We start from the raw sequence: 15,363 nt of genomic DNA on the forward strand, positions 1-15,363 counted from the left end.
GAGAGGTCCTTGTGGAGCTGGTGCAGGGGCCGCAGGAGGGGCTGCTGCTGCTGCACCCACGCTTCCTGGGGTCCCTGCTGCCAGCGAATAATCGACTAGGGTCAACGTACCCTGTCCTTCGGAGAATGGATAGGTGGTTTAAATCCACCGTGCTTCCGCTCGATGCTTCTGATGGGGCTGGTACCTGGTACCGTTCTCTGGGGTCCATGTAGTCATCCGGGTGTACTTGGTTCCACAGAATGTTCGTGTGGAAAATGGTTTCTCAGTAAATCACCTGGGCCCCAATCGTCAAATTCTTTTCCTTCTGGAAGTACCTCCCCTGTGGTGAACTGTTCCATGATAGCTCTCGTGGTAACTTCCTTTCGGTCCAATGCAACATTTCCAAATAAGTCATATTTTCTAGCTCGGCCTCAGTAGGTTCCCGAGCTAGATCCTTCCACTGAACTCTGGTATGACGTCCTCCTCTCCGTATTCTCCGACTCGATGCTGCTGCTGTAAATCAAAGTCCGCCCTATTCCAGGGTTCTCGTAGATTTCTCCTTCTTCTAAATCCGATTGGTCAGACTCGCTCAAAAGGCTCCGTGCTTCCTGTGACGATTCGGTTCCAGTTTCGAATGATTCTTGCCCACTCGTTGACCCTGAGAATGACTTGATCGAAGTCTGGTCTTCGGGGCCTGTCCCATACCCAGGGTGCAACGAAAGGGATGGGGGCCGCATGGGGGTGTTCTGGTGCGAGTGGATAGATGGCATAGGGGACAATGGAGGCAGGGGCTTCGACGCCTTCATACATGAGCCACGTGTCAGCGTAGTCCTGTACTTGTCGGCATACATCACAGCTGGCGTCGGCATCGTATGTGGGTCTGCAGTGGTCGAGCTCGGTAGTTGCGTCCCCGGCCCGGTCGTTGATGATGTTTGGGGTGTTTGGGCGGGTGACGAGATTGAGGTAGCTACCTTCATCGTCTGATGAGTCGTCACGGGCATAGTAGTTGCCCCATGTTTCTCCTCTGGAGTCCAGCCTTGGAGGGGACCAGTTGTTGCGCGGCCCTGGGAGCTCGTCGCTACTGTCGTCTTCCTCCGAATCACTTCTTTCCTCAGCTGGACTGCTTCCAGCTCCATCTTCAGTCGCTCCTCTTTCTCCCAGATGGTATCTAAGCCCTCTCTGATAGAGGCGCTGTCCGTATGAATCATATCCAGGGTTGGCAGGCTGAGTTTTCTGTTGATGTGGGGGAGGGGGCATCCCAGGGATCACTTCCTTCGCTTTCCCTTTCGCTTTCCTCCTCGGTAATGGGAGAGAGAACACGCTGGTCCATCCCCCTTTCAGTAGACTCCTCGCTCTTCTTCTTCTTCAACGACTGGGCCTCTTTGTGTGGGCCATCCTTCCATCTCGGTGTCGGACTCACTGGACTCAGTCTGTGTCGGAGTCTTCTGTGATCCACTCGTCGTCGGTGATGAAGATGAAGTGGATGATGGGTTCGGGCCTGTCGTCGACATAGTTGGGAGGGGGTGTGTGCGGTCATCTAGCCTCCGGGTTGGGGGCTTCGACGGGGAGAGTTTCTTCAGAGACTGGCTCCTGGGTTCTTTGGTATTCGTATCCATATAGGAATGCAAGGTAGGCTACTGGCAATGAAGCCTTGTAGTCCAAAGAGGTCGGTGAGATACTGTTCAACGGGGTTCATTCGTTACTGTTCAACGTGGTTGTTGTTGAAGAGTAGGAAAGTCTCAAACTAATTGTTAGCGACCGATTCCACAAACAAGATCAAACAACTCAGCATGACTCGCACTTCGGTCAGGCGTTGTATGTTGTCCGCAGGTTTGTGTTAAGGGAGCTATCGCTTAGTTGAGCGAGAGTGAGTTCAGACTAAGTTATCGGGTGAATAAACTTTAGTTCAAGACTGAGGTTTAAGACCTGCAGTCGAGCTGCTTAAATACAGTTTGGGTCGTGCTAAATATACTACAAGTGTCTGCAACGGTGCGTTATACATACGGGACCCTCATGGGTGAATGCAATCAAGTCCGGAGAATTAGCATAGTGAGATTATGAGGAAGCCAATAAGATAAGATAGAGCGCGAAATCGTAATAGATCCTGCATGCAAGCGAGCATCCAAAGACATCATTTCAATGCGAAAGCCAACCTCCGACAGTTCCCATAGTATCGCTTGGATGTCGTTGTCGTCTAGGTCCCGAACTGCATTTGCCTGCCCAAGTAGGGTTCTGACAGCTCGGGGTAGCAATACTAATCTCCTCCTCACAACCTGTTAAAAACATGGACACACGTGTTCATGGCGTTTGGCTTCACGATCATTCACGGCAGCACTATCCGCTGGGATGTTGGAACTTTCCAGCAGCCAGTCAAACTGCAGAACGGTGCACCAGGTTTGATGAGGGAGCAAAGGGGGATTGAATGGCGGTGTGAGGAGAGCAAAAACTCCAGATTGTAGACGTAACCAGCCAGACAACAAAGTCTGAAGTTTCTCCACACTTTGCACAGTCACGAAGAGTTCTAGTCGAGGAAACGCATAGCCTGCGGCGGGGACCTGGGAACGTTCAGGTGCCGTGTTCGCTGCCATCAGTCCCTGGCACCAGGCTACATGCAGAGGCAGCAAGAGGCGATGTTCGAGGATCGCCGCACCTTCACAAGGTGAGCAATTTGCGGGGCGATCCTTCTTGCGCCTGTGTCCCCTCTGGTGCTCATCTAAGGGATAGGTTCTTCAGTACAAGCACAACGACATGGGCTAGCCAAACTCACATGGCTTATATCTCTCCGAGGATGTCCTGCTGGCGTTGGGCACTGCTGGCACACTTGTGTGTACTCCTGGGGTCCAAAAAAAAGGATTCGGGCTGGAGAAATGACTCTGTGTGAAGGTGTCTATGGCCTGGTATTTCAGCTCATTGGATGCAGCCCCAACATATACCTTGCGCAGGTGGAGGGGGCAAGGGTGAAGATTGACGTGCTCCTCGCGCAGGAACACATCAACTACCTGATCGATTCGTGTAAATGGAATCACCAACACGGATCGTAGCAACCAAACTGGAATCCCTGCTTTGTGGAATTCCTGAGCAGTGAGGGTACTGGTAGTGAAAGCGCCAACGAGGTCGGAATGCACTTTCCAAATTGTCAGAGTGGGAGAGGATATGCGCAGCATGAAGATCATATAGTAATCCATGTATGCTTGCAATTTGAGAGCAACCCATTGTGTCTCTGCCACACAGAGATGCAGTCGTTCAAACGTGAGAGGGAGAGACTGTAAGTGCTGCAAGAACATTTGCAGAAGGCTGCGTAGGTGCTTGACATCCTCATCTTCTTTTACTCGACACAGTCAGCGACCTTTGTATGACAAGCTCACATGCCTGCTGGAATGCTTGGTACTGTGTCCTGCACCAGAGACCAGGACCTTGGATCATGCACAAAACGTCGCATTCCTCGAAATCGCCACGATGTGGTAGGGAGTACAGTGGTTGTTGAGACTGCATCGTGGGAGTCTGCCAGAGCTTTTCGAATACAGGTGAGGTGGGGGCGACGAGCGATATACGGTTGAGGCCAGCAGCATGGGTCATCGTCACCATAGCGATAGTCTTCGTGCATCACCACAACCCTGTTTCGCACCCAAAGGTGGGGCCCAAATCTGCGGTACATTTGGTGTTGTGATGAGGAGATCTTCAAGTTCATGGTAAACAGCACCACAGAGGCCGTCCCAAGCTCGCAAAGCTGTATCGCCTGATAAATATATATGTCTGAGTTCCCAGGATCCAATTGTACCCACCATCACCTGGCAAGCTTTTGTGCAATAGCCGCTCGCGTTGGGATTCAAGTGTGTTGAAATCATCAGTTTCCTTGGCCATGAGATAGGCGTGCCTAGTGTGCTAGATTTAGAAGACAAGTGTCCAACGGACGATGCTGACACACGTTAGACATCTCCGCTTGACTATAATTCAAACTCCGTGAGACTCCCCCAGTAGCCCCGGGTTGCCTGTCTGTCCATGCCGCTGGTCGGCCTCCAGCTCAGACATGCTTTTCCAGAATGCTGAAATGCCTGCTCAACGGCCAGTCCCTTGCGATGTGTTCACTGACATCGATAATCACCATTTTCTTGAGCATTCGTGACTCTCTTGTACTACAGGCTTTTTGCTATTGTATTTACATCCAGGAGCCATAAAATTGTTAGTAAGTCTTGGTTGGAATATCTAGAATGAGTTTTCTAAGTTCTGTATGACCACTATTGAGCTGGGACTCTTACCTCGCTCAGGTGGGTTAGCCCACCATCGCTCCAATCACCGCGCCATTACATTTCCATCGCTGTTGAGCTCTCTTCCGGTCCCGGCCCCCCATTCATTTCAGCATCGAAAGTGTTGGGCAAACCGTCGTCAGATGTGACCGTGTCGCCTCTGACCTCGGGACCTGACAGCCACCAGTGGTGCCATTGGGACGACCAATTGCTGTGGTCGACGTCGAGAGCATCTGGCAAGCCACTGGCAGCGCTCTCAACCAGGTAGTTGCGAATGAGAATGGCAAGGACTTCCTTATTGCAATTCATGCATGTCAATTTGGGACTGGTCCGTCCCTCTTCAGGCTCAGCGCCTTCCATGAAACGGGTGGTCAATGTGTGAAACCATTCCTTCAGGCAGGGGGTGTGGAAGGTGTGACCACACGAGAGTCTGTGGGGGCCCAATCGCATTCAAGATATAAACCTCTAAGAGAGGTAACGGGATATCACTCACAGGGAAGCATCTGTGATCGGCAAGGTACACATAGAGCAAAGAAGGCACTCTAAAGCATGGTTTCGTTTCTGTGAGAGGGTGTGAAATCCTTGTCGCCAAGCAAAACCCAACCTTACAACTCTTTGAATGCTTCGAGCCGTCAAGTTCTGCTTGTGTACAGCGCCGGGAAGTAAACTTTCCTGTTGTAGTGCTTCGATCTCCTCCTTGAGGTCATCAATCTCTGCTTGACCTCTGAGGTACATCTGGTCTCAGGCTGCCAGTGAGTGTTCGTTATCATCGCATGGAAAGGAACTTACAGTGCGTTGGAGGGCTTGCCAGGTCAAAGCATCATCCCGCACTACGAGGAGGTGTCTACGAGCGTGTTCGAGATCCCCAAGTGCAACAGCCCGCTGGTGCTCTGCATAGATCACGTTCTGTGAAGACGCTTCACAACAAGCCTTTGTCCTGTTCACCAATGACCTACCCATTGCATTTGCTCTACCTCGTCGGCTATGAGGCGCAGAGCGATTGAAGAATGCGTCTGTATGTCGTTGTGGCTAGCAGAGCCTTTGCTAGGTGTTGGGTCATTGTATTCATTATCCATAGTTGTGCACGAGGTGGGGGCAAGAGCTAAGCTGGTGGCAGCGAGAGTTCGCATGAAAAAAAGCACGCAAAAGAGCCCAAAGAAGAGAAGCCGCAGAAGTACTTCCTTTCTATGAGAAGCCAGGGCAGAATGTTCATCTATGTTGGTTACTGTTAGCGACCGATTTCACAAACAAGATCAAACAACTAAGCGTGACTCGCACTTCGGTCAGGCACTTTATGTTGTCCGCAGGTTTGCGTTAAGGGAGCAATCGCTTAGTTGAGCGAGAGTGAGTTCAGACTAAGTTATCGGGTGAATAAACTTTAGTTCAAGACTGAGGTTTAAGACCTGCAGTCGAGCTGCTTAAATACAGTTTGGGTTGTGCTAAATATACTACAAGTGTCTGCAACGGTGCGTTATACATATGGGACCCTCATGGGTGAATGCGATCAAGTCCGGAGAATTAGCATAGCGAGATTACGAGGAAGCCAATAAGATAAGATAGAGCACGAAATCGTAATATTACCCCCCTGTTAAGGCAGTCGTCCCGACTACAAGTGGATTTGATTTGGGAAGGTAGGCTCCCACTAGAGACGGTGCATTTGGCTTTATCAGGTATTCTTGTATGGCCTGTACCAATGGATGGTCGACTTCTGATTCGGTTACAGAATCAGTTTCTGACCATGAGGCTGATTCGTCGCTGCCTTCCCACCATTCTGCAGGTGGTCGTGTTATGAACGAGACTTGTTCAAAGTCTTCGATCGCCTCTCTTGCATTGTCCAATTCCTGTTCGTCAACCCAGGAGTTCTCTTCACGTGGGTAACCTTTCCACTTAATAAGGTATTCCATCTTCGTGTGCCGCCGTCTTCCTCTTCTTACCATGCGCTCTCTTCGGTCTACTGATTTCTTCCACTTCATACTGTTCTTGTCCGTCTACAAGGTCCGGTGGCAGGAGCTAAGGGCTGTACTTGGATTGGGAACTCCGGCGGGTGATAAGGGGTGAGAAGGTTTTCATTGAAACGGTCGTGGATTTTCAATGAAGAGGGAAGGCGCAGTTTGTACGCCGAAGCGCTGTGTTTGGACAGTACTTCGAACAGTCCTGACTCAGTTTGTCTCCCAGCTTCTTCATTGGTCGAGGGAGATGTAAATTGGTGGAGTCCAACCATACCTTGTCCCCTGGTTGGTATTCCACTGCCGGTCATTGGTGTTTGTCGTACTGTCGTTTCATGGTCTCGGCCGCCTTTTCTAAAGCTTTGGCGGTCTGTTCGTGTACTTTTATGTCTGCCACAAAGTCCCTGGCTGCTGGATTTGTTCCTTCCTTTATTGTGAGCAGTGCGAGATGAGGTTTTTGCCCATGATTGATTTCAAAAGGAGAATACCCTGTGGTGGAGTGCTTCCAATTGTTATGTTGGAAGGCTGCGAGCGGTAACCATTCGCTCCAATCATTTTGTTGATGATTGATAAAGATGTGAAGGTACTTCTCGATCTCTTGATTCGCCCTCTCCATCTGTCCATCAGTTTGTGGATGATATGCCGTGGATGGGTTTCCTTGTATGTGCAGCATTTCGTATAGTTCCTTCATGAATTTGGACACAAATTGGGGCCCTCTGTCTGAGATCACTTTTTGTGGCATTCCGTGCTTCGCCCACACATGGTCTCTGAGGATTTTGGCCCACCCCGCAGAGGTTAGTTTGGTGGAGCATGGGACGGGAATAACCTCCTTTGAGAATCGGTCTACAATCATGAGGATTGCGTTGTAGCCATTGGAATCGGGTAGTTTGCTGATCATGTCTACGGTGATATGTTCCCATGGTCGTGTCGGCATGGTGTGTGGATGGAGGGGCGCTCTTTTCCTTTGAGTGCTTGTTTTGGTTCTTTGACAAGCCTTGCATCCCTTTACGTATCTTTCCACATCTTGTTTCAACTTGGGCCACCAATAGTTGCGTTGGACGAGCTCTTTGGTTTTTTCGACTCCCGGATGTCTGGCCGTGATGTGATCATGGTGAATGGCGATGAGTTCCCCTCGTAGTTTAGTGTCTCGGGGAACATACAGTTGCTCGTCATAGTACATCAGGCCTTCTTTCTGGGTGATTCCTCTGGGATGGTGAAGGGACGCTTCTATTCCTTTGTCCCACCTGGTTACGTCTCACAATGCCATTCGTATCTTCTTGTGTATTTCCTCCTCCTCAGGCATGATGAGGGCCCGGAACATTTCTGGTTTAAGGACAACCATCTCGTCATTGTCGTTTCCTCCTTGGTCGTGGTCCGCTCTTCGGGACAGTAAGTCTGCCTTCTTGTTTGCTGTCCCTGGTTTGTGGTGTAGCGTGAAATGATATTCCGCTAACTCTGTCACCCATCTAGCTTGGCGACGATTGAGCTTTTGGGGCTTTCGGAAGTACTGTAAATTTTAGTGATCCGTCCACACTTCGAAGTCTTGGTAGGCTCCCATGAGGTAGTGTCTCCAGTCTTCTAGGGCGAGCATGATGGCCAAAAGCTCTTTGTCGTAGATTTCGTAGTTTCGCTCCGTGACTGTCAGGGCTTTGGACAGGAATGCTACTGGTCTCCATTTTCCTTCCTGTTCTTGGGATAATACTGCTCCTATCGCTCCCTCACTCGCATCTGCTTCTATGCGGTATTTTCCCGTTCGGGTGGGTATTGCTAATACCACTTCCTCCGCCAGCTTCCTTTTGATCTCTTGGAACGCGTTTTCCTGTTGGGCTCCCCATGTCCATTCCGCCTTTCCGGTGAGTTGTGTTAAGGGCCTCATGTGTTTGCTGTAGTCACAGATGAACCTTCAGTAAAAGTTGGTGAATCCTAGGAATGATTGTAGCTCCCGTTTCTTGGTGGGTTGGGGCCACTCTGTGATTCCTTTAACTTTTACAGGGTCCATTCAGATTGATCCTTGGCTAATAATTACTCCGAGGTACTCGGTTTCTAGCACCTCGAATTCGCATTTCTCCGCTTTTAGGAAAAGGTTGTTGGCGCGGAGGATGGCTAGGACTTCTCGTACGACTGTACGATGCCTTTCCTTGTCCTTGGTGCAGATTAAGATGTTCGTCCAGGTATATGGTAACATCTCCTTGTGCGATCTGTTCCTTAAACAAGTCGTTTGTTACGGTTTATTCATTTTTCTTCGTTTTACTCAGCCTGATTACGCATATGCGATCCTAGCAGATCATTTCTCATGGTACTATTATTAGCGTATCCATTTGTATTTAAGTAGAGCCTCAGCTGGTCTAAACCCCAGCTTCGGCTAAGGTTTATTCTACCTAACATCGAACTCCGTCCTTCGTGACTATCTGTCCCATCGACTTACGTCGCCTTTGACTTGCTAAAGTGTCGTCTACCGAAGTGCGAGTAGCGACCTTAGTACGATCTAAGTCGATTTGAGTTAGTGGCTAACATTTAGCCGAAGCTCGTCCTACGTTGCTCAGCGTCGCGCTGCCCAACACATACGTCTTCACCATTCAGCCGATACACTTTTTCGTCGCAGTAGTCCTTTGGGTAGTCCCCTTCGACCTACTGCTCCGACTTATAGTACTCGCCTGGATCAGTCCACTTCCTTCTTTACGACCCATTCCTTGCAGTCTTAACGACTGTATTCTTCACCTTCGTCCTTATCGAACTCGGGATTTCCGCATTGCTGTTGGCAGGCCTGCTAGCCGCTTTGTATGGATTATACCCCCGCCTCGTCTAAGGACAAGACGAAACTAATCCCGATCGCCCTAAAGTCAGCATCACTGTTAGCGGTCCTGCTGCTGACACTGACTGACCCTTCCTTTGATACCGATACCGAATTGATGACTGGTGTCAACTACGACACTGACCTCAGTTTGATTATCGCAACTCTCACCACATTAACCATAATCGCCCTGACTGCTGCATGGGCTGTCATAGTCGCCGGGTTAACTCAAAAATAAGCCCACGCACGGATGCCCTTTGCAGACGCCATTCCCGCCATCTCCGCAATTTTTATTCTCTTTTTCTTATCCATCTCCTTGTACCAGATCAACCGTTGCTGTCGCCAGCAGAGGCGGGTACGAGCCCAACTCCCGTTCCACTACGTGCCGGCAACCCCGGCCTACCCACCACAAGTAATCTTCATCCCCGAGGCCTCGCAGCAAATTCTTCACGATGGCCGACCCATCACACCCAGAGGACCTGGAAGGTCCCTCTACACATCATCGCAATCCAGCTCGGGATCCTCAGGATCGAGCACCGGATCCTACAGAAGCGCCACCTGAGTCCGACGCTTCCGTCGACATCACCGATACCCAGGGGGTACTCCTCAACCTGAGGAGACTCGCCCCTACCAGGCCTCTTCGACGTCGCTCCAGTCGAAGGCGAGTCAAGTGCCGACGGAGCCAGAAGACAAGGCACCAGGCATCTGGAGCCACGTGAAGAAAGCATTGACACTGAGTATGAAGGCAATGAGCTCACAGAGCTTGAAAGAGTCAGACTCGAAGACCTCCTCAGTGAGCTCTATCCGGATGAGGAGGAAGATGCAACCGATACCGGAGACAACTTCAGCGGAAGGTCAGGAACGCGTTGGACAGACGCAGTCTGGAAGAGTGAGAGTAGGAGGTACCGGGTCGCCCAGGAGGATGACTACGACAGTGATGCCGGAGAGCTTGGCCTCGGAGCCTCCGCGGCTACCACCCGTGCAGCTGACTCACAGTCTCTTCCAAGGTCCTGGCCGACCAATAGGGGAGAGCCAGTTGCCTGGCACCCCACTGACCAGCTGGGTCTACGCCGACCGGGAAGAAGCTGCTGTGGCCGGAGTCGCGCCCAGAAGAGAGCCCGACCAGGTCTCTGAAGGGTCCGAGACCCCAACGCTCCCTACCGCCGTCCCCTCGGACGAGCCGACGAGTGGGGAGCTTTGGAGCGAGTTCCCAGATTACGACTCCGAAGAACTTGGAGCAATTACCTCTTCCGAGCGACTCGCCGGAGTCTCCAACTGGGAACCATCCGTCGCGGCGAGAGCCTTCGCCACTCCCGTACCGGCCTCTCAGCGTCCATGGCCCCTCCTCTATCACACGTATGTCGAGTCCCTCGGACTCTCTCGAGATGCCCGGCTCGCCCCAGAAGTCGAGGCCCGAATGGAGCGAGGCCGAGCGCACGATGCACGCATCCGGCTGAGCTGAGGAGGACGCGCTCCAAGGGCCTGGAGGGTGGTGGGACCTACCCCTCGAGCCCGATGCCACCAACACCGAGGTCGAGGAACTGAATTCGAGCAGCCGCCGTCCGATACTCAGGAGCAGTCCGAAGAGCGGGCACCGACCTCGAGGCAAGAAGGAGAGCCTGGAACTCCTACCAGGCCGAGATCACCGACGAGGACTCGGACATCGGCAGGTGGAGAAGGAATAAAGAGCTTGACCGCCTCGCCCGAGAGAGGAAGGAGGCCAAGGATGCCGAGTCGACCTCCAAGCGAGGCCCTCGAGCCGACGGTAATGGCGGTGGTGAGGCAGGTCCTTCTTAAAGGGCCCATCCCATGGCCCTGCCATCTTCAACCTTCTCCCCTGGCACGGGTTGTACGAAATCATTATGGAAGACATGGAGAAGGACCCGCAGTGGATGTTTACGGAAGCAGGAGAAGATTATCACAGCATGCAAAGAACATGGGGGACATCTACCTCATGAAAAACATCCTTGAAGTGGAGACTTGGCACCGAGCGTCCCTGGTGTGGAATGTGGTGAATCCCTGAGATGCCGCAACCCGGGTGCGAACCCTATCGTCGGCCTCAGCCTGATGCCTAACCCCCTTGAAACCGAGATGTTCTGGGCAGGGGCAGGGCCCAATGACGACGACATGGACGACCCCGGTGCGGGGCCTTCGGACAAGGGAAAGCAGTCCACGGTCCCGCCCCTACCGCCGGTCCAAACGCCGCGCCGACCAGCCTACCCAGGCGACTATCCTCCGCCGGGGGAAAATTACCGACTGCGATCGCTACCGCGACCGCCCAACCCTCAAGTTCCCCCTAGAGCGCCTTCGCCCCCAGGACCCTGATACCTCCGTGGACGCTGGCCACCGGGAAGGACGGTAACCCGTGGAGCGACGTAAAGCCCAAACTCATCACGCAGCCGGAGTATTTCACTGGGGAATCCACGGATATTAATCGGTTCCTCCATCACTGTGAAATGTATTTCCAGGTGTTCCCGCTGCACTTCACGATGAATGACCAGGGCCAGAATCCCTATCGAATAACCTTCAGCGCAGGGCTATCTACGGGAAAAGGCCAAGGACTGGTGGGGTGACCAGTACTATCGCTACCGAGACAACCAAGGGCATTGGAGATTCCCAACGTGGGCGGAGTTCTCGAACGACATCACAGTGGAATTCCGAGAAGTGGCTGAACTCGCCATCTGGAAGGCGGAGTGGAAGAAGGTCCGACAATCGGAGTTCAAGACCACGGTGGAATTCTTCGCCAAATTCGAACGATTGGCCCACAAGTGCGGAGAGTTTGGTGATGAGAAGCAGATGTTTGAAGCAATAGAAGCGGCGATCAGGCCAACAGTGCGAAAGACGGTTATGCATGGGGACAACGAGCGCCCCACAACCTACGCACAGTGGAAGGCGCGAGTCCTACGGATCGATGCCAATTATCGATACGATGTGGCCCAGGGCCTCGCCAGTAAGACCTCCCCGAACCCAAGCGGTTCGGGTCGAGGCAATCAAAATCAATCGAAGGGACAAGGTTCTGGTGGCAATAAGAAGGACGCCACTGGAACGATGTATGGCGGGGTAGGTCAGCCGATGGAGATCGATAAGCTGCGGTCCGACAAACGGTGCTTCAAGTGTGGGAATACGGGGTGGAGCCCGAAGCATAAATGCCCCGACGACAAGTCGAAGTGGCTCCCAGTCAAACTCCCACCTCGCAAGAAACCCAACGTCGCCCGACTTCGACAACTACTCGCTGACGCCGAGAAAGAAGAATTAGGAAAGGACACGAAGGTCGAGGAAGTGAAGGAGGACAAGTCGTCAAAAGACGAGCCGGCGTCGAAATAAGCAATTCGACGGCGTCGGCAAAGGACTTAGTTTCTTGTGGTGCGCACTCATGTACTTCTAGTCGGACTTATACTACGTATGTAGGTACTCTGTTTGAACAATATATCAACTTTTTCGCCGCGTTACCAGTCGAAGAAACTAAGGAAGAAGAATTGCAAAACCCCGACGGCGTAGGAGGGGATTCCCGCCACTCCGCGCAGTCTGCACTCAGTACTGAACCCCTAGGGGCCGTCCGAGCTCAGGAACCCCCGGCTCACCGCACAGGGAAAGCCCCTCGAGGGCAGAGCCCCCTAAGTCGAGTCCCGACTGCACCCCAGACGTGGGGAGGTCACCCCGGAGAGGGAGAAAGGTCGACAATCCAGCCCGCTGGGCCTGCGTACCCGTTTGTGGGGCCGTCTGTTCCAGCGGGAAGCGTCGGAAAAGCAGCTGAGGCGACGAATTCGGACGACCACCCTCACCCAGTAGCCCTTACATCGGCAAACAGTGAGGACCTTTCGAAGGAGCCAATATGTGTGCCCCCGCGAAGGGTTACCTGAAGTACCGCCGGGTCCAGGAAGAGCGGTAAGCCAGGATCGGCAGTGGAGGTTACAACGCCGCGCACAAGCGCCCGTGGCCAGGGCCGAACACAGGGCAGAGAGCCCTCCTCCACCACTTCGATGGAAGGCGCCCAAGTGCCGCTGAGGGGCCCTCTTCGGCCCGGTGACCAAATGCCGCCTTGAAGCAAGAACCCTTCCGTTTCGCTAGAAGAAGTAGAAGATGAAGAAGCCCACTTACGGTCCGACATTCCGGTCGTGCCCCCTAAGCGGGCCCCTTCTCCCGCAGTGTCTCTCACCGTGACCCCTAACGATAAGAAGGTCATCGCGGAAATGTATTACGAGCCCCATGGCATCTTGTGGACGCGACGGGCCTTGCAAATCGCTCAAGGGGATGCCGCCGCCCGTGCAGTACTCAACGGTTGGGTACATCCTCGACAAAGGGGGGAGGTTACCGAGCAACTATGTTACCAGCTGGAGGAACAGACAGAGACGGCTGGTCAAGCTCGAGAAAGATGGCAGTGGATGGAGGATTTACAGAAACCCCCAATGTATATACGGGGCAGGAAGGGGCGGAACGTCTCAATAAAAGTGCAATTAGAAACCCTGGACACGAGGGAAACCCACGTCGTGAACGCCCTGGTGGATAGCTGGGGCCACCGGTAGTTCAATCGACCGTGCCTGGGCCCAGACCCATAATCTCAATCTAAAAAAGGCGGCCTGACCTGTTCCGGTTTATAATGCCGACGGCACTCGCAACAAAGGAGGGGACATTACCGAATATGCCGAAGTGCGGCTGCATATAGGGGATCACGTGGAACGGATCGAACTAGCGGTAGTCGATCTAGGCTCCACTCCCTTATTCCTGGGACATGACTGGTTACAACGTCATAACCCGCTCATCGACTGGGACACCGGAGCAGTTACCCTGGCCCGATGTGCGTGTAGGAAAATCCCCTTCTCTCTCCCTGACACCGACCCTTCGGCACGATGGGACAAATACGAAGAGGGGGATACCATCTTGGTGATAGATTTTGAAGAAGCCTTTCATGTGCGAGCCATGGGGACCAGAGCAAACGAACTGGCAGCCCAAGCAAATGCCAAAAAGACTGCCAAATCGTTTGAAGAAATCGTACCTGAGGAATACCGGGAGTTCAAGGATATCTTTGATAAAGAAAACTTCGACGAGTTACCCCCTCGCAAACCCTGGGATCACGCCATTGAATTAATCCCCAACTGCTAACGCCAACTTAGACTGTAAGGTCTACCCTCTCAACCACGCCGAGCAGGAGGAGCTAGACAAATTCCTAGACGAGAACTTGTCTACCGGCCGAATTCAGCCTTCGAAGTCTCCCATGGCTTTGCCATTCTTCTTTGTAAAGAAGAAAGACGGCAAACTGCGCCCAGTCCAGGACTACCGAAAGCTAAACGAGATGACTATCAAGAATCGTTATCCGTTACCGCTTATCAGAGAGTTGATGGACCGGCTGAAGAAGGCCAAATACTTCACCAAGTTGGATGTATGCTGGGGTTACAACAACGTGAGGATCAAGCAAGGAGATGAGTGGAAGGTGGCTTTCCGAACCAACCGCGGGCTCTACGAGCCCCTGGTAATGTTCTTTGGGCTTACCAACTCTCCCGCCACGTTCCAATGGATGATGAACGATATTTTCAAAGACCTCATCGCCGCCGGGGAAGTGTTGGTATACCTGGATGACATCCTCATCGCCTCAAAGACCAAGGCGGAACATCGACGAATAGTGCGCAGGGTACTGCAAATTCTCCGTGAAAACAAGTTGTTTCTCAAGGCGGAGAAATGCGAATTCGAGGTGGAAGAGACCGAGTACCTAGGGGTGATCATTAGCGAGGGAAAGATTCGCATGGATCCGGTGAAAATCGCCGGTCTACTCGAATGGCCCGTTCCCCGACGAAAGCAAGAGTTACAGTCCTTCCTTGGATTCTGCAACTTCTACCGACAGGTTCATTCGCGACTATAGCAAACACGTCAAGCCCCTCATGTCCCTTACTGGAAAGCAAGAGTGGAAATGGGGGGAGCCGCAACAACAAGCATTCGAGAAGATCAAGGAGCTGTTCCGAGAAGATGTGGTGTTGGCTATCCCTCTGGATCAGGGACGGTTTCGAGTAGAGGCAGACTCGAGTGAGGGTGCGATAGGAGCCGTACTCTCCCAATGGCAAGATGACAAGTGGCGACCGGTCGCTTTCCTCTCCAAGGCCCTCTCGGTCACGGAACGCAACTATGAAATCTACGACAAGGAACTCCTGGCCATCATGATCGCTCTCGAAGAGTGGCGTCAATATCTCATGGGAGCTAAGGAAGATTTTGAGATCTGGACGGATCACTCCAACCTGCAGTACTTCCGCAAACCTCAAAAGCTCAACCGACGACAAGCTCGGTGGGTTACCGAGCTGGCGGAATACCAGTTTACCCTACACCACAAGCCCGGGGACTCAAAACCGTAAAGCCGATCTCTTATCCTGAAGGGCAGGATCATGACCAAGGGAAGGAGGACAACTGAGACTGTGGT

At 52.6% G+C, this 15,363-nt stretch overlaps 2 protein-coding genes across 2 annotated transcripts; both read right to left on the reverse strand.

The window, feature by feature from the left end:
• Positions 1-2,006: 2,006 nt before the first annotated feature.
• On the reverse strand, positions 2,007-3,555 carry EV420DRAFT_1638760 (uncharacterized protein; the record flags this gene model as incomplete). Its single annotated transcript, XM_060476875.1, has 4 exons — positions 2,007-2,252; positions 2,307-2,692; positions 2,747-3,298; positions 3,345-3,555. 4 exons carry the CDS (start codon positions 3,553-3,555, stop codon positions 2,007-2,009), a joined length of 1,395 nt encoding a protein of 464 aa, XP_060335155.1.
• A 725-nt stretch (positions 3,556-4,280) lies between these two features.
• Positions 4,281-5,353, reverse strand: EV420DRAFT_1638761 (uncharacterized protein; the record flags this gene model as incomplete). The annotated part of the gene is made up of 5 exons (XM_060476876.1): positions 4,281-4,653; positions 4,717-4,784; positions 4,833-4,958; positions 5,013-5,129; positions 5,180-5,353. 5 exons carry the CDS (start codon positions 5,351-5,353, stop codon positions 4,281-4,283), a joined length of 858 nt encoding a protein of 285 aa, XP_060335156.1.
• Positions 5,354-15,363: the final 10,010 nt, after the last annotated feature.

This window comes from Desarmillaria tabescens (assembly GCF_030435595.1).
Source record: "Desarmillaria tabescens strain CCBAS 213 chromosome Unknown EV420scaffold_7, whole genome shotgun sequence".
Classification (NCBI taxonomy): Eukaryota; Fungi; Basidiomycota; class Agaricomycetes; order Agaricales; family Physalacriaceae; genus Desarmillaria; species Desarmillaria tabescens.